We start from the raw sequence: 25,727 nt of genomic DNA, 5'->3' as shown, positions 1-25,727 counted from the left end.
TTACAGTGCCATGCGCCGTGGGAACGTATTACGACGAAGAAACGAAACAGTGTCTGTCCTGTCCAGTGGGAAGCTACCAGAGCGAATCAGGTCAACTGAAATGCAGTTCCTGTCCGGTGATAGCAGGACGTCCTAGCGTGACGGTGGGACCAGGTGCTCGAAGCGCAGCCGATTGCAAGGAACAATGTCCGGCGGGAAAATACTACGACGACCTGGCTGGTCTCTGTCGAAGTTGTGGCCATGGTTTCTATCAACCTAACGAGGGTAGTTTCTCGTGTTTGTTGTGCGGCCTAGGAAAAACTACCAGAACAGCGGAAGCTGTATCTCGAGAAGAATGCAGAGACGAGTGTGGCTCTGGACAGCAATTGGCTGTGGAAGGAAAATGCGAACCCTGCCCAAGAGGAAGTTACAGAACTCAGGGAGTTCAAGCTGCCTGTCAAGCGTGTCCCGTTGGCAGAACGACACCGAATATGGGTTCTGCGGCGATAGAGGAATGTTCTTTGCCTGTATGCGAACCTGGAACTTATTTGAACGGAACGCTGAACGAATGTATGGAGTGCAAGAAAGGAACGTATCAGTCGGAGCCGCAGCAGACCTTCTGCATACCTTGTCCTCCTAATACTAGTACCAAAGGAACAGCTGCGGTAAGTTTCGTTTTCTGTGTAACTGTGACTTTTAACAATTACACTAGAACTCGGTTCGTTTAAACTTTTCTTAGCACCGTAAATTCTAATATAATTTTTATTCTTTAAGAATTTCAACAATTTTTAGAAACTCGAGTTTCTGAGAATTTCAGAATCGTTAACTTCTCGATTTTTGAGGACTTGAGGTTCATAATTTCGAATTTTCGAAGATTTCAGAATGTTCAAGCCTTAAGTTTCCAAGCGTTTCAGAATTTTTAATAAGTAGAGTACAGACTGAAATACCATTGATAGAAATACCGTGCCTCGATAACTGATCGGCAGAGTATTTTTAATTAAAATGTGTTGCTTCCTTCTTTTTTTTTTAATTAGACCAGCAAAGCTGATTGCACTAACCCATGCGAGACAAGCGACGCGGAAATGCACTGCGACGCGAACGCGTATTGCTTGCTGATACCGGAAACGAGCGACTTCAAATGCGAGTGCAAGCCAGGATATAATGGAACTGGAACCGAGTGCACCGATGTCTGTATGGGCTACTGCGATAACGAAGGAGTGTGTCTTAAAGATTCGCGAGGTCAACCATCCTGCAGATGCAGCGGAAGTTTCACCGGAAAACGATGTACGGAAAAGTCCGAGTTCTTCTATATCACAGGTGGCATTGCTGGTGGAGTAATCTTAATCATCTTCGTCGTTCTTCTTGTATGGATGATCTGTGTCAGGTTAGTGGGCCACAAAATTATCAACTCTTTCTTTAGATCGAACTATATATTCGTTAATTTCTAACAAATTCATTTCTTCGCCAATTAGGTGAGAAATCTATGAATTTTTCTACATAATTATTTTTGATAATATGAAATCGATTACTAAATTTAAAGATCGCAAAATGTACGTAAATTAGCGATTTGAAAATCTGCGGTTGGATATTTGTAAAAAGAAGAAGAGATATGAATCTCATTATAATAACATAACGATAAAAAGAATATAAATTGCCTTTGGTAAAAATAATCTGAACCGTAATATTTGCATATTAATACACGATGTATGACTATATCATAGTAATCTGTATAATAACAACATATAATAATAATATACGTCATTGCTGTGTAAGAATAACGCATATTGTATAATAATACCATAAATTGGTGAATGGAACGGGGAATTTTCTGCGACCAGAACAATCTTCTAGAAATATCGAGCGAAAAATAAAATAAATTCTCTCTACAGAGCTTCCAGAAAGAAGGAACCTAAAAAGATGCTAACACCAGCGACAGACCAAAATGGTTCGCAAGTGAACTTCTATTACGGCGCGCCCACGCCGTACGCGGAATCCATCGCGCCGTCCCACCATAGTACCTACGCTCACTACTACGACGATGAGGAGGACGGCTGGGAAATGCCTAACTTTTACAACGAGACCTACATGAAAGGTGAGAATAAAAATGGGACACTGCGAGAAGTACACATTAAGTTTCACAACTTTCACGACTTCTCTCTGCGTCTTCTTTCCAGAGAGTCTGCACAATGGCAAAATGAACAGTCTTGCACGCTCCAACGCCAGTATTTACGGCACGAAAGACGACCTTTACGATAGACTGAAACGTCATGCGTATCCTGGCAAGAAAGGTTGGCATACCATTTCCAAATAAGCCTTCGGTGTCTCCTTCTTTCTTTTTCGATGATAAAAGAGTTTGTAAAAATACTCGTGAAGCATGTGACTGGACTGTGGATATTTATGCATTTATTTCGTGTGTAAATACGCATCAAAATAACCAAGAATAAGTACAAACGTAAAGATATACGTGTAAAATATCAAAAATAAAATACGCGTTAGAAGATTTAGAATTTAAGAGTGCCGCTTCCTTATCAGTGTTTATAAAAGTATCAGTTTGCATAGATAACTTCGCAGTCTGGTTATCACATTAAGGGTAACTATAATTTATTAGATTGTAGTACCTATAAGTATCAAGATAACCCGAAGGTTATCATTTTAAGTGATTTTTTAACGGCGGATACGAAATACACTGCTCAAAATGATTGTAGATTCGCTATTACGAATGGTTTTACCGAATCGATCAAGCGAGCACAAATATAAAAGACGCTTAATATAAATTTCAATTTTTGTTCGTACGATACCGGAATAAAAATTGACTTTAAGACAATCGTTAAAAGAAATAAAAATAAGTAAGTAATTATAATAAAAATCAAATCCTCTAACTTTTTTGAGGAGCATATATGTATACTTTCTTACGAAAAAGATAACTACCAGTGTCCTTACAAAGAATTCGACAAATATTCCTTCCATAGGATATTCTTCCATTGAAAGCATTTAAACGTGCTATTAACATTTCTGTTAGAAACATTTGTGCTATAAACATTTGTGCTATAAACATTTCTCGTATCATTAGAAACAACGGAGGTATGAAAGTAGCCTGTTTCAGTTGGAACACCCTGTATTTATACTTATGTATATAATTGTGCAGATAATGCGGTGGTACCTACGACCGTAACTTTTCTATATCTAAAGGTCAAATTGCAATAGGTCGTTGGGTTCGCCTTCGCGTCATCTGCCGTACTGTATTAAAATAGAAATGACGCTACAGAAAAACATTCCGCGCATCTTCCGCCATTTTCATTCGTTGTCCCAATCCATCAGGATTCTCAACCTGTGTATCATGATCCCATGAGAGTGGCAGGATGTTTTCTGAATGGTCACCGCAGTTATTCTTACAATTAGTTGTAATTATTTTTATAGAATACTCTATAGAATATTAAACGTTAAGTTACTTAAATATTAGTCTAGAATATTACATATAAAAAATCTATTCTTTGTGCGTTTTCTTTATCCTCTTAAAAATTCCTTCTTATATAAATGTTAAAGAGAAAAGTCGCAGATCATTGTTTTAGTACGAAAGAATATCACGACACGAAGATATTTAGGAAATAGTTTGCTCCAAGATAATAAAAAAAGCGAAACGAAGTCGGGCAATATGGTCCGTTCGATTCTTATCCGTTCTATTCTTCCTCAGAGCCAAAACTTTGAAATTTCCAGGAAACTAATGAGAAAAAATAGTTCTAACGAGGTGCGCAAATATTTTTCCAGACAAAAGCGACAGCGATAGCGAGGGCCAGTGACCACGACGAGTGACCCGCGTTCTACCATCGTAGAATACAAAGAAGAAAGAAAAGTACATCCTAGTTACGCAGATTTTATAAAGGATGTCCCATCGTCGAGACCAATTTATTTATTATTCCCAGACGAGGATCGTACCGGGGTGGCGCGTTCGACGAGATTCGTGGTTTCCGGCGTGGAAAAAAAGGTCGATATCGAACCCGCGTGAACCTCTCGAACGCGTGTATTCGCGTCGAACGTGTACAATGATACAAAGTGACGTTACGTTGATCGATTTATCCAGAGACGAGATCGAGTCCTGGAACGACGATCCGTCGTCTTTTTTTTTTTTTAAAGTAGGATCGTTGTTTCGGCACCCGTTAACACATCGATCAACGAAATCGAGAGAACGAAAACGTTCGTAACGAAAAAGAAAAGACTATTAAGCGTGAGGTTGTAATTTTATGTAATTTATAATACCACCTAGCCTAGTTAAGGACTATTCTCTTTTTTATTTTCTATCGATTAACTTTCCACGTCTTTCTCTCTCTGTCTGTCTCCTACGATTTATAACGAGATGCGAACGAGAGGAGCAAGTGTGTGCATGTATGTTAATACAACTCCCCTCCCCCCTCTTTCTCTCTCCTTTCAAGTTCACTGTCCCCCTTATACATTAAGCGAATTTATATTTTGTTACTATAGATAATATGTGTATCACTCTCGCTGTAATATAAAAAAGTTGCATGTAGGCGACTCGTGCAGATTAACCGGGGAAAGAAAACAATCAAAAAAAAAAAAAAAGAAAAAAAAAAAGAAATAATGGAAAAGATGGAACGAACGATCCCAAGAACTGATCGCGAATGTACATTGAACCATGCCTACCAACCTGTTTTTCACTTGTATTGTAAAAACTTTAACAAACGGTTGTTTTTTTTATTAATAAAATATATTACAAGATACTGTAGTTTTATTATATTTATTCTTTCGTCTGAAGATCGATTTTCGTCGATCGAAGATGGCTCTTTAGATCTGAAAATTTTAATAAAATATAGCACGAAGAAATACTGTTTCCCTTTTACTACTTATCCTTTCCTTTGGACTAATTTTTATGAATTGAAACTGGATTTTATAGTTTAAATATATATTCTGCTAGAATACTGTTTTCTCTTCTGTATTATTTATCCTGCCATTTAGGTGGATTTATATCTATCAAAGTTGGATTTCAATTAATTCAAGCTATTGTTCACTTTTATCATAAAAATCTCGACAAACGATTGTTTCTTTATTAATAGGCCGCGAATCTTTATGTAATTTCGTTATGTAATTTTTGTGAACATAATTGAAACGACGAGGGCTAAATAAAATAAAAAAGAAACTAAAAGCAAAACTTATTTCGCTCATCAAATGTTACAATGAATAATATCTTAATTTGGATATTACGTTATTGCATACTGTACATTTTTCCATTTTTAAATATGCTATAATTACACGAATATCTACAGTATGTCGATTAATAAAATTTACCATATAAATAAATATTACGATAAGATATTGCTTTTTCTGTTTTTTTTTTTTTTTTATTATTTATCATTTTGTTTGAATCGACTCTTATTGGTAGAAGTAGTGTATTTTGATTTGAATATTTTTTCGTCCAATCTTAAAGGGATTACTCTGTACATTTTGTCCTCGAACACAAAATCGTTCCAGACATCTTTACGCGTGTTCGGCTTTAAGTGTTTTCGCGTGTTCCTCGCGTGATCTTCATAGGATTTGCTTAAGCGAAAAATCGTGTCGTAATCACGCCCATTTCCAAAATTCTGTTCATTTTCATTTGTCTTGTCGTTATCTTCGTTCTCGATATCAGATTCATCGGAGCTGATAATATAGTCCTTGTTTTCGTTGTTTACCGATTCTATCGACGGGCAAAACGTAGCAAAATATGATTGACAAAATTATAGGAAGATGATAATACATAACAGGTTAAACAGGTTCGTGATTCATGTACCTTGCTTAGAATTGCCTGTCATCAGTTCCAATAGCAACTGAAAGTATTTTAAGCCACTTATTGTTGTTTCGTAATTACGATAATTATCGTGTTACCTTTACGTGGTCTGTAAAATCCGTGGAATCTAATTTATGCATCATGAGTTATGTTTGCTTTGTTCCAGTTGTATGATTGCCGAGTTAATAGATTAATTACGATGTCTTGTATTCAACTACATTTTTCTTTATTTTTTTTTTTTTTTTGAGAATATTATTTTTCTTGTTTGTCCATTGTAGTTTTGGTTTAGTACGTTGGATGGAGGAGCAACGATGAATTGACTGTTTGATCGATAGAATAGTTGTTCGTTGTTTCGATTCCAATCGTTTCGATATAAGTTTAACGCAGGCGTTCCGGAGTGCAAAATTTTCGGCATAACTCTTTGTTATAGGTATATCGTTATAATGATAGTTCGTAGGAAGTTGCATCATAATTGTGCTAACATTGTGACTAATCATTACGTAACTCCTGTATTGTATTGTAATGTATTTAAAATGTCCAGAATATTATGTGCATTTAGTTTTGAAATAGTTGATTCATTAATTAAATGTGATTAATTATACGCAAATAATATTATTATATCGCATCGTTTATCTCATATTAATTATACGATCTATGATATGATGTTAAATAAATTTTTAGTGTATTTATTTTTAAAGTAATGTAATATAAAAAAATAAATTATTAATAAACAAAGTGATCATGGTCGCGAATGAAAATGTTGCGTAGTTCCAAATATTATCCATTTTCGTAATCGTATCACGTGGATACGTAACACGTACCATCAACTCCATCTAGTAAAACACGTTACGTTCTTCTCGGAACTGATTCACTCCAACGATAAAGTTGCTGTATTATTAATGCGGCGTATTCCAAAATAGATTAGTCGCATACCGCAAAAATCAAATACATTACATTTTTATGTAACTGACCTAGTACGTTATCACGTAACGTACTATTGTTTCAATGTGCTCGAACGAACCTATATTTTTACATCATGCAACAGACCTCGCACTATATGTCACTAGAAGAGCGACACAAATATTTACATAAGTAGTAACTTTCTGCCCGTCTTTATACGCAGTAACGTTACTTTCCACTTCAAACAAACTTCTCGTTCAAAAATAAATCTCGAATCTCCCTAACATGACTATAGAATATGGGAGAATTTTAGTCGTAGGGCGACTTAAGTTACGAGTGTCGAAAAGTGGAAAAATACGATTATCGACTGGAACTTCTCTGGTCCCATATCGAATCTACGTATCAGACTTCTTCCCACTGCAGCGTTTCTTTGCAACGATTGGTCGCTTGTGTGCTCATCTACGCTCAGATTGGTCGAAAGTGACGTACTCTAGCATCTGACGTTCAACCAGATACCGGATCCGAGGCGCGTTGGTACCGTGACGTGTTTAATCCCGCACTACCGACGTTCCAGCTCGCATTCCGCGAAGAAGATTCGGAGAGGTGTGTCAGTGCGAAGGATTAGTGCTACGAGTTTCGTACGAAATCGTTTGAATTCTCGAATTAACACGTATTCCACAAAGAAATTAGAATTGTCGGTACATAAAATAGTTCTCGCGTTCCAAGTGGAAGGTACAACACCTATTGTTTCAAGGAGGGTGAGTGATATATTTCGACTTATCGTGTTCTGCCTATACGTTAGATTTGGTCGCCGTCTCTATCTGCATTATATAACCATAGATCGAGCTAATTTTGTCATTTATTGAACTGGCAGTACACGAAATTACGCCGCAACTATGTAGCAAACAGTGCGAATCGATCGGACGACGTAGCGCTCGCCTATATACGTCCTAGCTGTTGTGCAAAATATAGTATTCCAGAAAGGTCCCGAGTCATTGTGTATCTCGTGTGTATCACGCGACTGATTTCGATCATTTTCTGCGCAAATTTGCTTTCCACGCCGCAACGTAGTACAAACGAATAATGCCGTAACGTGAGCCGGTTTGCGAAAATTTAGTCACATGCGTTGAGACTGCCTGTTACGTAACGAGATTAGTATTAGCAACGTAGAATGGAAGTTTCCTTTCCCTGCGTGTCCTAGAGGTAGAAAAACAACGATGGCATATATCGATTCTTATCGACGGCTTTTTTATGGCAATCGATAATCTTGGTATTTGTATTTTCTCATTTTATATATATGTATCTTGATACACAATTCAAGTATTGAAAATTTATAGTAATACGTGATATAATTCATATCAAAACTAACAAATGTTATTTAGTATTCCTCGTAAGGATTGGAAAATTTCGGTTTTTCTTAGATACGATATTGTAGATTTTATCTGTTGTTATGTTAGTTACTTTATAATTTTCAATTGAACATATTTTTTCAATAATGAAATGCTTGGTCAATAGTAAAAATTATTCGAAGTTCAAGGCTATGTTATAACATTGTATGTATATATTATATACTATACTACAAGTTATCGATTATAGTTCTTGTAGTTTCATAGAATTATATAAAATAATTGATAATTATCAATGTTCATGCCTATCAATATTTTTCCACCTCTTTTCTATTCGATAAGCAACGTATTAAGTATCAAAGAATATAGCGACTCGACGATAAAAATTGGCTGTTGCCTACAAATGAAACGCGATTGGCTTGATGTCAGAACGCGTTTGAAAACGTACGATTATCGAATCGCACTTTTTGCGCCGATATTGCGCGAATAACAGTACACTAAACGTTTACTCCGTGGTTTGATAAGTATGTAATCATTGAAAAATCAAAAATCAGATCGCACATGCATGTTTTACATATACATAAACGTTTGTGTGCGTGTGGCATGTAAACAATGGTAGCAAGAGTATTCTCTATGCCTCCATTGATTTTACAAATATGTATACTTTTAATATTCTTAGTCATGGAATTATATTGCACAAGGAAAGAAACGTTTAGTTGTAGTTATGTATATATATAGTGTGTATTTTATATTTTCATATGTTTTGTTTTTGTACATTATATTAAACTACTAAACTTCTTTGATTTTTTTGCCAACAGACCTGCCCGAATATGGTATACCTGGTTTAAAGATCTTGGTTTAAATGTCTAACTGTGTTTTCAATAAATTCTGTCTGCTGATTGCACAGTGAATTAAGATCCAATGTTGTGTTTAATACATTTAGTATGATCCCCTTAACACATAGGAAATATTATCTTTTCAGCAAAATATTACCTCTGTTATCTTGATAAATTAGATTCTTGTCGATTTGTAATCATGTTTTATAGAAGAAATTGTTGATATTTTTTATCTACGTATTCATCAATTTGGTATTAGAATGTACTGCCTGTTTTATATGATTTAGATGACGTATATTTTGTAGCATAAAAAGCAAAATCATTTGGAAATTGTTTTAATATTAGAAAGGTATTCAAAGTATCATTTTTCTATCTGACAGAGTCATAATTCCATTGTATGGAAAGTCCTAATGTATCGTAAATGTGGAAATATTGATCTCTTTCATAGGTATCCAAAATCCCTCCTGTTTACGAACACCCAACAGCCAGCAACATTTCATTTGAGAAAGGAGGCGTGTTTAACGTATGTGTCCTCTTAGGTGTTAACAAGATCCCATTGAAGAACCAAGCGGTGGTAATAAAATTTTAAAGAAATTATATTCTAGGTAACAAAGCCATGCAATCGTCAGCCGTGCCTGTCATTTGCTTCTCGTGGCGTGAGATCGTGGCCACCAGAGGAAGAGCCTTCACAAATGGATACAGTTCCTTTGCTAACACCGACCATGGAGACAGAATTGTTGAACGAGCCATGGGTGTTCCCACAGCCAAAAACGAATGCAACAAAAGAAACCGAGAAAGAAGCATCCTCCATATGGGAGGAAAACTTTCAGGATTTAAGCGGTTACATGGATCCATTCCAGGGTCAATGCGATTTTCATGCAGGTGAATCACCAACTTTTAAACTATCAGGTCAGTATCTATCTATTACATGAATATCTGTATTAAGAAAGAAATATATGTTATCTTTCATTCTGACATTGCAATTTATAGGTACGAAATACGAGGGTAACAGTGTTTTGTCTTCAGAAGAGGGAGTATTGAAAGATTTGATGAGTGTAACAGATGAAGAAAAGTGGACCGTGAAAATGAGTACCGCGGAGACAACCGAACATTTGAACGACAGTTGTCACAGCCTGCAATCTACATCAAATATAACTAGCAAATACGAGAGGAAAAATAGTCCAACAGAATCAAACACATCCAACTTGTGGTTAAAAATATCAAAAGGATCAACTAATGTAAATACAAGCAAACAGAATAATACAGATGTTAGTGCACCATTCCAATCCAGATATCATATAGAGGAAATTGATTTGAATGATGCTTGCCCGACTTCATTCGATTCCACCGAGAATCACCGTGAAACATGGGATGTATTACGAACAGTGGAAACCACTGGATCGGATACGTTCGATTTATTGTCGTACCTTTGCGATGTAAGTTGATACGTGTAATTCAAATCCAAAAAAAGTTAACATCATATAAGTAAAAAAGTAACACTGACTAAGTAAAACAATGTTCAATAAAATATCGTATACGGCTTTGTAGGATGAAATGCATTCTCCGGAAGGTAGCGTTTCAACAGATTCTTCAGTAGCATCGAAATCTTGGTCACCTTCTAAATTATCCACAACGATTCCACAAACTAGCGTGAAAGTGAAAACGGAGAAGAACGAGACTGTCGTCCCAGAGTGCACAAGAAATCGAACACCATCGTCAACAATAACTTCGTCTTCTTCAGACGCACCTTTAGTATCAACGAGGAGAGCGGAACGTACGAGGATATCAGTTAGCAACAAAATAGAGAAACCTTATAGTCGAGCGCGACGGGAGAGAATAGAGCGAAAACGTTACATAGAATCAGACTCGGACGATCGAACGTCTGTTTTGCATTATCGAGAGTCCAGGGAGAAGAACAACGAAGCTTCGCGAAAGTCACGTATGAATAAAAAAGCGAAAGAAACTGAGATGGCGAAGAAAGCTGTCGAATTGGAACGGGACAATAGGATATTGAAGATGAAGGTTGAAGAACTTGAAAAACTTGTAACATCGATGCGCAGTGCGTTATTGAGGTCCGCTTTGAAAAAAGAATTCTAAAAAGCGTTTCTTCTACTTGTTTCGAATGATCGTTATGCGGCGGGTATCGCATAAGATTTTTCATTTCTATCATCATTTTTGCCTTTATACATATATATATATATATATATATTTTGTCATATAAGAGAAAAAAGCGATGCATCATTTTCATTTATATATAAATCTATATCACTACGACTATTAATGCGATGAATGATTTCAAATTATATTGTTATATTTGATTCATCTCTTATTTTTTTCTTATCAATCGTTTGAAGCAGATTGTTGTTGAATTCTATGTATATATACATATATAACGTTACACGAAGGAAAGGTGTATATATTAACATCTTACGTAAATGTTTGTTGCACAATATGTTTGTGTTTGTTCTGTTTTTGTTCAAAGACATCCTATTTACAATGTTTTATAATGCTTATAACGAAATCTACGTTCATATAATTGAAATGAACAAACAACAAAAAAAAAAAAAAGATAAAGAGGCAGAAGTTGGGTAAAATCTAAAACAGTATCTCTTTTGCCAAAAAAAAAAGAAAAAAAAAAGAAAAAAGATTACATAATCATATTTTGTTCAGCCTTGTATTGTACCTGATAAAAAGTATAAATATGGAGGTTAGAACAAGATAAATTATGATCGTTAAGAATATAATTTTTTTACTGGCGTGGGCACAATAGTAGCATGATGTACAATTAATATTCGAATAAAGAACATGCTTGTCAGAATCTACCTCGTAGTGAAGAGAATTATTTTTGTAGACACTCATTGTATAATAACTTAACATGTCGGATAACAAAGGCATTTATCTAAATTCAATAATTCCTGTAAGTTCTGTTTATAAAGAAATTTTAATATCCAAAGTGATATCATTGCATACACTTATCACAATATTACGAAGATGTTATTCTATTATTAAGCAATGTAATACAAATCAATCACTCAGAATTGTTTTTTCGTTCCTTCAGACTATGCTGTAGTGAATATTGAAAATTCTTGTACGCGTATGGAAATAAAAAAAGAATCGTACGGGTAATAATTTTTGCATCTAGATTACTATCTAAGCTATATTAATATAGAAGATCTTATTTCAAAATAATTGAGAACGTTATTGGAATTTTCCTAACCAGTGAAATGTAATTGTCGATATCTTATTTTTATTAAACTTACGTTTTATCTTTACACAGAATATTATAAATCTAATAAAATGTATATTTTTATATCTTATTTTGTTTTATGTTTGCATGTTACATATTAAATATTAAGCTGTGAAAAACATATATATTATTGTTTATATTATGAAATATGTATACAACTCGAATTCTACATCCTAAATGTGTAAAGAATTTGTTAATAAATGTAAGTATATCCTCTGAAAAATAATACTATTTTCATTAACCTAAATTAAATACACCTGAATTTATTATTATATATATAAATTAATTTTGTTTTTATAAAAATATTTTCTTAAATTCATAGTTTCAATTTGAGTATTTAGACATTGAACGGAAACTTAAATTTTGTTTGTTGCACTTAGTAAATTTTAGTGTACTCCAATTTTTGAATTTTTAAATGTTCCCGCCATGTGCGTGAACATCACATTGGGATCCATGTTGAAGTCGATACCAGCGTGGTACGAGTATTTTTACAACATGAATTGCAATCACTAACTACATTTTAAATAGAATTTTATTAATACAACGCTAAATAGGTTCCCGATAATAAACACTAACCGGAAAATTAAGCATTGTTTATTAGGTTAATATGGTCAGATACTTCATTACCCGTGTCTTAACTTTTCGCAATGTTACATTACATATCACAATACTCGAGCCTCGTTAATCTTAAAGATATAGCAATATACTTACAGTTACTGAAATAAGCTCGAACTATCCCTGTTCTGTCGTAATTCTATAAAAATATGGTCCAGTATTGTCCAAGAAGATCTTATCCGCCATTCCATCAATCCACCCCTTTCCAAAAATTTTCGTCCATTAGTCACTTCTCAAACACTCAACACTGCACACAATTTTCCACTGCAGAATGAATCGTTTCGAATCTAACACAAATCACACTGCACACGCAAAACGCAATTATCAAACATTACCGCGACGCACGTAAGCCGGCGGAACCCGATTTCAAACTACTGGCCGCCATGACGGAGCGGGAAAAGGAACGGTTGCGCGCGCATCGTTCTCTGCGCGGCGTGTTACGAGAGTTCAGTACGCTGTTAACAGGTGGTCCGCGTTGATTGGTTAACCAACAGAACGAGCGAAGGTTCGGCCGGGCAGCACGTGCGACCGATCGCGCATTTACGCGGAGAACGTGAACGCGCGTGTATCGTTCCGTCTTTGGTTTATACGGAAGTCGACTTTACCGATCGAAGGTCAGGTCATCCGTGTTTGGCGGCGAGCTTACGGCGAAGAGCTTGCTTTCGTGTAACCTATTGGTGGCCCGATACGTTCATAGGTGTACGGGTGTTGGCTATCGATCCCGCTGTCCCGATTTCCTGCATGTTCATTGGCGCCTTGGTTGCGAACAGTGCATCGTATGGTACAGTGCGGGTTCCGTTCGATCAGTGCTGTGGCCTTTCTGTTACGCTCAAGATATTTGTGTAATTTTACTCGTTCCATCGGGGTGATTTTTCCTTGTACCAACGGGAATTCGCGGTTCTCCAGCTTTTCTTCGGTAAGTATTAGCTCGTATGTTATATATCTTCTGCAAATGGATTGTTTATCGAGATACAAATATACTTGTAATCGAGTGCACGTGTACGCGCGTGCAAGTCGGTCACATTGAGCCGGTACTTCGTTCCATCTGGTGCATTTCGATTGCATCGAGTGGGTGTATTAGTAGGCGAAGGGGTAATCCTCTTGACGATTTGTGTAGAAATTACTCACAACTAAGGACGATTGTACTATTTTCGTCGAATTTGTTTGTGTATCACTGAACGACCACTTGTCGCGCCAATCCAGCTGTAACTCTATCTTCATTTAGTACTTTCGTATTTATTTTTCCAATTGCGTTCTATATATGGTACTACCTGAACAGAGTTTATGTATGTTAACATATAGACAATTTATTGATTTTAGAATATATTGTTATAAGACCAATTGAAGAGATTTGTTTATTTTACTTAGCGATACATACATCGCGTTCGTTTTGTGTCGATATAATATATGTTTAGATATATTTTTAACATTTGTAACAATATAGTTCAGAATAAAATATGATGCTGATAGTTAGTTTTCATTGAAATTACGGAATTATTACGGAAGTATGTATGTCTTGTTCAATTTATCTTTTGTTAGTTAATTATTTTCAAAAACAAACATAACCTTATTTGAATCTCTTCAATGATAAAAAAAGATATAATTGATATGTTTACCAGTGTCGCGTTGTCAAATTATAAAATTTCTGTTTTAAACATCACCATACTTCAATCGAATATTAAATTTTCAAACATTTTTATTTTCATGCACTTTGTGAAAGTTATACGAGTTATAAAACGATCGTTATTTTATTGTTTGGGCGTTGTGTGTTTTATGTGTGCATGATTTTAAAAGTGTTATTGCCAATTCGCACGGTCGGCAATGTGTTAATGCCTTTGAAATATTTTCTCATGTTAAGGACGGTTATAATGGAAATAGAGTTCACGAGAGGATAGAGAGTGCGACATGGTGGTGTTTAATGGGAATGTGAAACTAAACGTTAATGATAATACCGGGTGCGTTATGTGGAAGCTGAATGCGGGTAGGAGGGGCGCGTTTGATTCGGTTTAAAAGCATTGTATCGCGTTGAAGGGCGGTTCACACAGCCGGCATTGCGTTAACGTTGATAAAACAGTTGCCGATGCTTTTTTCAAAACGTTATCTCGTATGTTGCTCAAATATTTGTATACAAAGATGTAGTCGAATCTCTCACGTACATGCCAATCTGTTTTGCAATATCGTAAAACGAAACGTGACAATTTCATCATGATACAAATTCTACTTCGAGCATGACCTTTTCATCAGACGAGAGTAGCAGACGGTTAGCTATTAAACGTTAATAAACCTCCTATAACATCGTATGAATTGATACTTACGTATGTATTATATACATATACTTTTTAACCCTCTAGATACATATGTATTTTCATTTGTCAATTTTCTGCATATGTAATTTTTTAATCGTCTACTTACATACACTAACGTATCAATGGCATTAGAACACCTGTTGATATTTATTACAAATTGAATACTATTTATTGCTTTCGTTTTTCAGTTATTTGTAAAAGACTAAATAAAATTAAGTTTCTAAGAGTTTTTCAATAAAAATAGTAATGGGTAGTGTTCTGAACGTTTGTAGAATTATCAGCTTTTGTCAGAAAAAATTACTAGTTATTAATGAACATAAAGATTACTTAGAAAATTACCAAATGTACAACTTCGAGTGACTGCGTTTAATTCTCGAAACTTTGTTATCGTTTCAATTAACTATCGTGTAAATTGGAGTAGAAAAATTGTATGGACTTTCTGTTTTAGAAGAAAATCAATAACATTCAAAAATGTATAATCTTTACTAAATGTTTCGAATCGTTTCAATCTCTAAAGAAATGAGGATTTTATGTTTGCCTCGTAGTTATAAAAACGCGAATAAAAAATTTAACGACATCGTATTTCGTTCAAACGATAATCAAAGGTGTATCTATCATACTCCACGCTCGTGTTCCGGAAAAAATGTTACCGCTCGTTATCTCGATCCTGCTATCGATCAAAGATACGTACATATGTACATAACACGTAAGTACCTGTTTAATAAATTATTTTCGTGAAAATAATTAAAAGGTACATAGCAAAAACCACTTTTGTCCATGTTTGCCTTTTTTCTACAGCAATAAAATAATACATGTTTAGTATTTTAAGTAAAATAATCATTATATCGCGGTAACTGCTAAAGTTCAACTCTTTGGTTCCTTTCCTTTTAAAGAGATACTAATTATCGATAATGCGAATGAAAAGCTACGATGGTCGGAAGTAAGAAAACAATGTTCGTTATCGACAATACTTAGTGATAACAAAAAAATGTTTTCATAGCCAATAATATTCGTAACGTAAATTAACTATAACATACGAATTCTTATACTGTAACTTCTTTTTATATAAACAGTTATGATTGCATATTAACGATTCCACTATGTTGCGATTACTAGGGTCGATTTAATAATCCACTATATGAAAAAACCGAAATTTAGACTATTCTAGTTACGAGCCATTACACGATTCATTTTCACATTAAAGTTTCGCGAACTTGTTTTTATGTTCAACTGTGTTTCCTTGAAATATACCAGTTCTGTTTGATATCGGTGATCATGTGGAACTCTTCCCAGTTGAATAAAAGGTCGGACACGATTAACACGAGGCTGATGATTGGTTTTATATTTATTGGCGCGACAGAGATAAAGTAAGGCGGATCAGTTGAACGATCGAAGAAGAGTCCAACATACATGCCGTTTAAAAGTTTGTTATACGATCGTTTTTTTAACGCACATTTAGTAACGTGTGCTCAGGAAGAACAACAGACCTCGCTAATGTACCCGCAGCTGCTGATAATTGTCGGAATTGTGTAAACATAGCGCGCTATGCCACAACGAGCACTCATGGGGCGTTTACCGTTCGGAAATTTTGTTTCATTTCCTGGAAACTCTTCCTCTTCGTGAAATCTGGATTGTTGTCGATAGCGTAATTTTGAGTATGATTGTTTTCATGGCTTCTTCTTTCCTCTGTTGTGTCGTTAGTTTTGTTAAATTGCAGATAATTTATTTTTTACATTTTCATATTCAGAATGAATGTATATTATATAGATGACATCGATAAAATTTCAATAAAATAGTTAATTGAGAATATGTTTTTATTTTGTATGATCCTTTATAATCCTAGTATTAGCGACGCGCCTTTATCGCATTTGCATCGCTATACTACGAAACTTTTATACAAAAGAAAACTGATCAGCGTCGACTAAAATTGAAAATTATCGTTCAACAGGATTTTGAGTAGCAGTACTTTGTGTAAAATATAAGTCGGATAAATTACAATGTTAATTTCCTTCCTTCTTTCTTTTACAACCATGGCCATAATTCCTTTCGTTCTCATGCTTCTTTTATTTGCAAGAACGATATACTTAACTCGATACTTAACCCTATTAACGACTGCAACTACGAATTCGTAATGCGATAACCGACAATTAGTATTACGAAGGTTAGAAGGATTATACCTAAACTAACGGTTCTTTTATGCTATATAATAAGAACGGATTTGTCATGTTTTAAATTTAAAATCTATATTTCCCCAATTGTATGTATTGTAATTCTTTCCTTGTGCAGATAATACGGATTCGTTGATGTTAATAATATTTATATAAGATAGGATTACGTGAATCATCTAAGTTTCATTCGTGCAATCATCTATTTCGTATGTAAAAATCGAAATCAAGATCGAAATCAAAAATTTCGAGATAAATATATAAATGAAGCTTGCACGAGCTTCTTTTAAAAGTAAAGCAAAGATACTCTTTTGTCTTTGAAGAAATTCTCCATTGTTTTCCAAGCGAACGCATCGCAGTTCATTTCGCAACGCGTTCGATTCTCCTTCCCTCCGCGAGAACACTATACATATATACATATGTACTTAACTCATACAGACAGGTCCATTGATCTTGTTACAGTATACAAGCTCTGGTACAGTCGTTGCATCGTGTTGCACTGATAGAATAATAGAATATATTAAATACGAGATGGTGTTCGTAAACGTTACGATTCACATTCAACCGATTTGCACTTCTCCATGTCATAGAGACACAAGTGAAAACAATAATTCGCTCAATTTCTCTGATTTTTCTCCTACGTCGCTATAAAAATAGAATTATTTCTATTCGAATTTATAATATATGCAACTGCTGACGAAAATATTCGAACATTTGTAGAAACATCTTACGAATATATTATGTGTTATACGAAACATTTTGACACTTTGTTACGAAACGAAATTCAATGAAATATAAAATTTCGAGTGCAAGTTTTCTATGCCAAGTGTTCAAATATTTTTCTCAGCTACTATAATTATTTCGAAACTGTTTGCTAGCGTAGAAATTCTTCGCGTCGTCATTGGCCTATATAAAGGTAAAGGAAAAAAGAGGAAAACGTAGGAATAAAATTAACGACCGTTCGAAATTACTAATGGTACTTGCCATATTTAACTGGGATCGAATATAGTTCGATCATTCTATATCGACTATGCGGAAGACAAGATAACGTCAGTCACAGAAACACGCTTATAAATAGACTGCGAATGCTTGTGCATTTATAGGAAATCTAATAATGCAAAACTGTAAACTAATTTTTCAAACGAGAAATGCAGTCCCATTTTCAATGGAATTCTACATTCCTATCGGTTCCAGCAATATTAGAAAAATTATTTAAGATGTATTATCGAATTAGTTTCGGAAAGATTTAGTGGTTTACTATATCATAATAGTATTTTAAAGTTATAAAATATTTAGTAATGCATATACGAATCGCCTATGTATTTATTATCTATATTATCTCATCAACTTGAGGTAATCGTCTATGATAGTTTTTCCATTAGTCTAAAAGAATCTGAGTCACAGTTTAGAAATCAAAAGTCAAACAACCCGAAGATAAAGAGCTTCTCATGTGATAGAACAGACCGTACGAGAAGTGAGAATTCCGAAATGTTCACTTTCCTGCTGTTTCGCGTCGCAATATTCTACAGCAGGACTTGAATTATCTGAATTCTGCGCAGGATAACCAATTTATATAGAGCGCCTCGGTAATCGTGTAAACAATTGGCAAGGCGGTGACTTTATATAAAAGGAAGGTATACGTAAAAAAATATAGGATAATCGTTTGCGAGAAAATTCTTATTAAAAAAGAATGCCTAATACAAATAAAAAGTTTTATTCAATAAAATAAACAATTCTTATTCTACGTTTTTTACTTATTTTTTCACGTGAAATCGTTTCCTCGATAATTGTGTTACGATAGCTGAAACGTTCCATATAAGAAATTCATTTTCTCCAATTAAAGATAGTAGTTCAATCAAGCTACCTAATTAAACGATATCTGATCAAAAGTAAGATAAAGTACCTAAATACTTTTGAATACTACTGTACACCGATCGTTCAACCTTCTCGAACGTTTTGCTTTCAGAAAGTGTTGGTCTGCCGGTATCCTTGGAAGACAATGAATCCTCGAGGAGAGATCGTGTCCGTATTCTTCTGATATTCTTTATCCTCCATGGGCAGACTATACGGCAATTCATTGACTGGCAACGGCACGACACTAGGAACGATCGAGCAAGCTTAGGATCATGGAATTCTACGACGTGGGAAGCAGCGATCTCAGGGAACTGTGGGAGTCCTATCTCTCCGAACCGGTAAGTACATCGTCGTTTATTTTGCCTCATTTTCTCTCTATTGCTTCTGATTGTTATTCATAATTTGCGTGTATAACGTGTATACAATTTATACACAGCTACCTAACCATCTTATTGAGCGAAAATCTGTACCGTATTATACGCAGAGTAAATTATACGACAATAAAATATTATTTGATGAATACCAACAAAATAATAGATACAATGACATAATTTAACTTTTAATATATTTGTGTAATAAAGGTTCGAATGCAAGAGATTGTACTGTATCGAAGACGAAAGAAAATTCGTATAAACTTTAAAGTTAACCAATTTTCGTCTTCACTGCCATATGCAAAAATGTCCTGATCTTCTTTCATTTGATAACAGGGTAGCCCTCGTGATTGATATTTTTTCGTCAATAAATCGTATATCGCAATCAGGCTTAGAAATCGTTCTCCTACTAAGTTCGCTTTACGGTACATCGAAGTTGCCCTTTAATTTTCCGACATTGTTCTACCAAAAATTGTTGTACTTCTCGTAAAATATGTGTGCCAGGAACGTTACCTGTACTCGCACGAGGATGGACATAGTCTATTTCTCTCACGCGTTGAATCCTCGCGATACGAGAAAGTTTTCGATAGGTAAACGAACGAGAGGAAACGAGCGTCGAAGAAAAATAGGTAAGACGCGTGTTTCGTACTTCTGCTTCCTGCTTCTGCTGACAGATTGCATTGCCAAAGCTTGTTAACGTGTAATTAGTTTGCCGCGGTTCCTGTAGATGAACAATAGAGATTGAATCGAGGTATTTCACTTCTTACGTTTTCTGGAGGCGGTCGCAAGTATCTTTGGTATTGATTCGTTGGGCGTAATGGACGTTTTAGAAGAGGAAGTCGTTGGGTTAGGTTATTCGTGGCAAAGTGTGTTGGTTAATTTCAATTGAGGAAATTACAGTGGATGATGTTGACTCTTTGCGATGGTTATTTGAACGTCCAGTTATTTTGTATTAGGTAAAGATTGCGAATTTCTTAATTCTTTAATTTACTTATCAAAACTTGGAATTCTGTAGTATTTAAATTTTCAAACTCCTTAATTTCGCAATTTAAAAATTGTAGGATTTTAGAATTAAAAAGTTTTGAAATATAAGAATATTGGAATTTATGAATATTCAAATTCTGAAATATCGGAACTTGAAATTTTTGATGGCTTCGAACAAATTTTGTGAAATCGCGAAAGTTTTAATTCTGTGATTTTCGAATTATTAAAATTTTCAACATTTTGAATTCGCGGCTTTTCAAACTTTTAAATTATTTTCCGATATTAGACGCTTCTTAATTAAACCTGACATTTAAAGCCCTGTAAATCGTTTAATACCCATCCAATAAACGTTTTAATATTATGTTTCAACTTGGCAACTGTTTAACTTCTTAATTAATTTATGCCGGCTATTTTTACCTTCAAGAGTGGAACTTACGTAATTGTAATGGAATATCTCGTCGTAATTATTTTACGAAACTCAAGTTTCCACGGAGGAAAAGAAGAGCTGTTTCGTTACGGTTCGGTTACTCTACATACTCTTCGTACACATAATGATAAAGATATTTTTAAATCTACATCGAGTATTCATTTTATAATATCGTTCAACGAGAAATGTTTAACGTTGGAGTGTAAAAGGCTGCACATATTAGTGTCAGTATATTCACCTGTATAAACAGCTTGTCGCACCTTACGCTCCCACATTTGCATTTTTCAGTGCTGGGGGAAAGCGAAAGAATTACATTTCGATTACGTCGTTAAACATTCTTATTGTTATTTTAAGAATTTGTAATTATATAAACTATCGATATTTTTTATAAAATTATCACTTACGTATAGATTTCAGCAAAGGAGTTTCAATTCCAGGTAGATCGAACATCGAACATTGAACGTTGATCTACTTAGAAAAAGAGTTCGCCACAGTAGAATGTTCGAGAGACGCTGAAATTTATGTTACAAGTTTACCACGTTATCGATTCGTATTTATCACGAACAAGCGCTATAAGAGTAAAATGTTAATCGAAAATGAAGAATTGGATATTAGATGGACAACAACAATTTGCAACACAAAACGGTTGACAGAAATCTATTTACGTCATAGATTTAAAGCCTCATTCATAATTGTCACCTTTGCTAATTTCCAAATCCATTCAGAAAATATTTCAAAATCGAGAGAATTAAATCAGGGAACGTGCGATAATCGTCGAGTTAATATTTACACGAACGTTTATTTGTCCAATACAATCCATCCCGATTCGCATCGTTGCGTCATTTGCATCGTGTTTACAGCTATATTAGTCACTGACCGCCTTTACGACGCCTCTTTTTCCCTCATCGACCAATTATATCATCGTTTGCTAATTACTCTTTGACAGGATCCGATGAAATTTACCTTCTTATCGAATATTCATCAGATAATTTCCTTTCCACTTGACCTGGTGCCTCCTTACTACCAACCTTCCTTAACGATCATGCTCCTTCGAGCATGGAATCTTTATTAACGACATGGTTATGCGTGAATTTGCTATCGCGTCGTCGAATTACGTCTCGCCCTTTTCCCCGCACATTCTTATAACGAGTAAATGATTTTTAATTTGTTAACCCATCAAGGATCAAGCTATAGTTTATCATAATCTTATACGATAGTTACGAAAAGTATTTGAATATTATTGCTATTCGTTATTGCGTGTATGTACAGTGTATATATCGATCAATTAGCTTCAAGTATATTAAATTTCGTATTATTTAAGAGTATCTTCGTACGACTACAAAAATTTAATTCTGTGAAAATGAAATGTACATAGAACGCGAGCAAAAGATATTTCATCCGGAAGAAGGCAAAGTGCAAATACTTTTCGTGGTCAATGCTAATGCAAGTGTACATTTTTCAGAGATCATAAAAATATTGAAACAATCGATTGTCCATTGTATCAGTAAGTCTCTATTCTCAGTGGGACGATGTTTAACACTTATCGTATACTTAAAATCGGCTATTCGTGCTGTATACTAATTTTTCATTAAATATGTACATTTGCAGTAAACATTTTCCAACTTTTGCGTACAATACATTTTTAGATCGAATTGAAATTTTACGAATATAATCGCGATAGTCGCGTCTCGCGCAGCGCTAATGAAATTTTAAAATGTTTTATGTAACACGCTTACACTCGATAGTCGAGTATATACGTGACATACGCGACTATTTTTATAGTAAGTGTTCAAATACTTGCACGAGTTACTATAAACAATGTTTGTACCAGAGTTAATATTTTTCGTATTATACAGGCTCAAAGAAAAACAAATTCATTATATATATTTTTTTTTTATTGAAAGATAAGCAAGAGTTTACGTATTCGTATATTACGTTATATTGAATAGCCAAAGTGTATCACATTATTATCTCGAATTATGTTTCTTTCCATTTTTAACGAGTAAAAGATTTTTTAATACTAAGACCTTAGTTTAGTTTAATTACGAGCGATTACGAAAGATACCGTGAAAGATAGCGTGGTGTACTGTACGTAACCGTGCACCATCTACGTGTTTTCTTTGACGGAAGAGACAAAGATTTGCCTTTTGTTCTTCGTTACGCAATAAAGAAAAATCGTGATAACGTTAGGTGAAACGATGAAACAAAGTGTCGTAAAAAATGCCTGTAAAAATAACCGGTCGTGTCTGCGAATTCTGGATCGCTGGGTTAACGAGTGTCTGTTTTTACATAGATTCTCATAAAATAATATGTACATAGTTGGTTGGAAGAACGGGTTTTGAATCGTTCTAACGGAAGTTTACAGGCATATAGTAGTTATTAAAAGCAGTAAAAAATGTTTAATTACTACTACCGAAGAAGATATACAGTATCAGGTGTATATTTAGCGAATTTTATTATGAAAAGTCCTATTTTAATTCTTTTTTTTTTTTTTCTATAATATACGGTTTACAGAATTTATATATAAATACGATAATATATGGTTTTTAGGTCTTTTTGTAGCTTAAAGTATTACAAACGTAGGAAAGCCACTCTGTTTGTAATTATTACCGGAGATAAAAACTTGAAAACAAAACTAAGTCGAGAGAATCTGATACAAAAACTTTATCTTATGTATTTAAATTCCCGCCATCGGAAGCACCTTATTTTGTCTAAATTTTGTCTTCTACGTGTTAATGCAAGGCACAGCGAGCGATCGTAAATTGATTTAATATAGGTCAGGAATCTTTTACCTGTTATCTGTACAACAACCTGTCCGGAAATTAATGCGTGGACTTATCATAACGATCAATTTGGATCAAAAACATTTATTGGAGTTACTCGATGCAAATCCATCTCCGGCTATTGCAGCTAAAATTTTTCTGAATTTATTGTATTTTGAGATAAGTTTGGTATATAAAGTACGAGTTACATTGGAATTATCTATGAATTAAAATTTCGCCAACAGATCATTCTCAGTTTTTTCGTCGCGTCTTTTCCTTTGTTAGGCGGAACAACAGACGCAGGTTTTTCCCGCGGTGGTCACCGTTAAGTTTAACGATTCGGTTCGCTGGAAAGCGTAGTATACGCCTCTACAGTACCGTCTGAGAGATGACGTAATTGAGTAAAAGGGGATTGACCCCCTCCCCCAAATATGACGAGCCATCGTGGAGGCACAGATTGCCTTTCAATTTCTATTACGGACAGAGATTTGTTAGGAAGAAGGTTTGGTTGGCAACCGAGCCGATACGAAGCTTTCCGCCTTGACCATATGCGCGTTTATTTCTTGCAATCACTTTTTATGTCTGCGTTTGTCCTTTTTATACACTGCGACATTCAAGGTGAGATTCTGACACTGCGTGTGGGAAAAATGTCAGGAAAAGTTGATCTCGCGAATGTATCTTTAAATATCGTTGATAATTGATATTATTAAATATTATTGTTCGCTGTTATTATATTTTATTCTTAATATTATATAAAAACGTATGCGGTTAAGACGTTAAATGTATAAGGAATATAAGTTAGTAGCGCATATTATAATTATGTTTTTCTTTCACCGACTAATGCATTTGAATTTCAAACGCAATCTAGTAGTACTTACTATCTTCCTCCTATTTGAATTCCGTAGAATCATTCTGTTTGTGGAATTCATTTCGCTCGAATATTGTAAAAAGTTACTTATAAATTCTAATGTTTTGAACGACGACCGAAGCAAGCAGCTGCTACTTTCTTTTCAACATCATCGTCTTTAAGACATAATAGTGGCACGTATTCTTTCTTAATATAATATATCCAAAGAGCCGCATAGCATTCCACGAAAGGCGTGAAAGGAAAATCATTATACCAAGTTGAGAACCGTGACTAATTTATCGCCAGATCGTCAGTCTTTGTATCTGGCACAAATGGTCCTTTTAGAAAAAAATAATAGTTAACTGTATGACTAGTGCGATTCTCCTTGGAACTCGTGACAAGCGTGAGGATTCGAAGAATTTTTTCTGGAATAAATCAGCCTCGTTGGTCGGGATCTTCCTCCTAACGTGCCGGCGATTTGTTATGTCTGCACGGGATCAAAGATTGTTTCTTTGATTTCTCCCAATTACAGTGTCGTTTTCTGACATCGCTATTTTTAACGCGATCGTTGTGCAAGCGGCTGGTCCGTGACGATTTAAAACGATGTGGGACGTATCACATGTACTAAATTGCGGTAAAACTAGGGTACGAGTCGCCAAGGACTTGCATCGTACGGCCTGAAGCAATGGCGGCAACAAAATCGCCTCGAAAGTCGTGTTCCAGTTAAACGTGGTACACTTCTGATGTTCACTTCCACCCTGATATAAAATTTAAAGCACCATTGGGACTGAACTAGGTCTCGTCTAGCTCGAAAGAAATTTTTAAAAAGCAAAGTTGAGACCTCGTTCGAGAAATCACGAAGCGCTAGTTGGTCTAACTATCTTCTTTATTCGCAAGATTCTCAAATTTATTGCGAGGAAAATTTCTTGCTCCAAGCAGTTTATAAAATATACGCGCTGACATTTTTACCAATTTATGGTTTATTTAGAATGGTGTGAGTTATATAGAAATTGTTTAAATTTTATTAGCGTTAACGACTATTATTAATTATTATGGGAATGTATGTAAAAGCTACGAGGCGATTGTCGCAGACATAGGCTTATTAAAAAATTAGTATGCGGTATGGACGATCGCTTTAATCGTATAAATAGCGACAGAGATAGTTTCATTAAATATCGAAGCTTATTGGTACAATTGGCGATCGACTGGTTAATTAATTTTTTGACCTCTATGAAATGTACGTTTGCTATGATGTAAATATATACGTAGTATAAAAAGAATTAAAAATAACTACTGAAATTGCTTGTGTTTA

General features: G+C 34.8%; 4 protein-coding genes across 7 annotated transcripts in view; 3 read left to right on the top strand and 1 right to left on the bottom strand.

Moving 5' to 3' along the window:
* Uif (sushi, von Willebrand factor type A, EGF and pentraxin domain-containing protein uif) overlaps window positions 1–4,710 on the top strand; it is a 50,939-nt gene extending 46,229 nt beyond the window's left edge. For both annotated transcript variants that reach the window (XM_072015569.1, XM_072015568.1), the window contains 5 exons: window positions 7–644; window positions 1,014–1,363; window positions 1,869–2,071; window positions 2,154–2,267; window positions 3,745–4,710. In XM_072015569.1, the coding sequence (XP_071871670.1) occupies window positions 7–644; window positions 1,014–1,363; window positions 1,869–2,071; window positions 2,154–2,267; window positions 3,745–3,776 (1,337 nt within the window). In that variant the 3' untranslated portion in view covers window positions 3,777–4,710. The remainder of the gene's footprint in view (window positions 1–6; window positions 645–1,013; window positions 1,364–1,868; window positions 2,072–2,153; window positions 2,268–3,744) is intronic.
* Window positions 4,365–6,176, bottom strand: LOC139993658 (uncharacterized). Its single transcript, XM_072015581.1, has 3 exons — window positions 5,854–6,176; window positions 5,759–5,795; window positions 4,365–5,665 (listed from the first exon to the last, which is right to left on the bottom strand). The coding sequence occupies exons 1-3, from the start codon at window positions 5,896–5,898 to the stop codon at window positions 5,334–5,336; spliced, it is 414 nt and encodes a 137-aa protein (XP_071871682.1). The 5' UTR covers window positions 5,899–6,176; the 3' UTR covers window positions 4,365–5,333.
* A 1,099-nt stretch (window positions 6,177–7,275) lies between these two features.
* On the top strand, window positions 7,276–11,659 carry LOC139993653 (uncharacterized). 3 transcript variants are annotated; one of them, XM_072015573.1, is made up of 6 exons: window positions 7,276–7,413; window positions 8,820–8,834; window positions 9,286–9,360; window positions 9,443–9,746; window positions 9,828–10,273; window positions 10,386–11,659. In XM_072015573.1, the coding sequence occupies exons 2-6, from the start codon at window positions 8,832–8,834 to the stop codon at window positions 10,932–10,934; spliced, it is 1,377 nt and encodes a 458-aa protein (XP_071871674.1). In that variant the 5' UTR covers window positions 7,276–7,413; window positions 8,820–8,831; the 3' UTR covers window positions 10,935–11,659. The 3 variants fall into 3 exon arrangements, with proteins under 3 accessions (XP_071871674.1, XP_071871676.1, XP_071871675.1); XM_072015575.1 differs by lacking the exon at window positions 7,276–7,413 and adding an exon at window positions 7,507–7,661; XM_072015574.1 differs by lacking the exons at window positions 7,276–7,413; window positions 8,820–8,834 and adding an exon at window positions 8,849–9,186.
* A 1,594-nt stretch (window positions 11,660–13,253) lies between these two features.
* Window positions 13,254–25,727, top strand: part of Creba (Cyclic-AMP response element binding protein A) — a 42,939-nt gene continuing 30,465 nt past the window's right edge. Inside the window, exons 1-2 of the mRNA XM_072015577.1 lie at window positions 13,254–13,615; window positions 19,137–19,362. Coding sequence (XP_071871678.1) covers window positions 19,297–19,362 — 66 coding nt within the window. The 5' untranslated portion in view covers window positions 13,254–13,615; window positions 19,137–19,296. The remainder of the gene's footprint in view (window positions 13,616–19,136; window positions 19,363–25,727) is intronic.

The sequence above is a fragment of the Bombus fervidus genome, chromosome 13 (genome assembly GCF_041682495.2).
Source record: "Bombus fervidus isolate BK054 chromosome 13, iyBomFerv1, whole genome shotgun sequence".
Classification (NCBI taxonomy): Eukaryota; Metazoa; Arthropoda; class Insecta; order Hymenoptera; family Apidae; genus Bombus; species Bombus fervidus.
The sequence above is the reverse complement of the archived record's forward strand: the minus strand, read 5'-3'. Positions and strand labels throughout refer to the sequence as shown.

Excerpts from the sequence above, each read along its gene's own strand:
- LOC139993658 (XM_072015581.1), bottom strand. The coding sequence starts at position 5,898 with ATGATGCATAAATTAGATTCCACGGATTTTACAGACCACGTAAAG. Across the intron at positions 5,796-5,853 it reads ATTTTACAGACCACGTAAAG|TTGCTATTGGAACTGATGAC; the intron begins GTAACACGATAA and ends AAATACTTTCAG. Across the intron at positions 5,666-5,758 it reads GACAGGCAATTCTAAGCAAG|AATCGGTAAACAACGAAAAC; the intron begins GTACATGAATCA and ends GCCCGTCGATAG.
- LOC139993653 (XM_072015573.1), top strand. Across the intron at positions 9,747-9,827 it reads ACCAACTTTTAAACTATCAG|GTACGAAATACGAGGGTAAC; the intron begins GTCAGTATCTAT and ends TGCAATTTATAG. Across the intron at positions 10,274-10,385 it reads TATTGTCGTACCTTTGCGAT|GATGAAATGCATTCTCCGGA; the intron begins GTAAGTTGATAC and ends ACGGCTTTGTAG.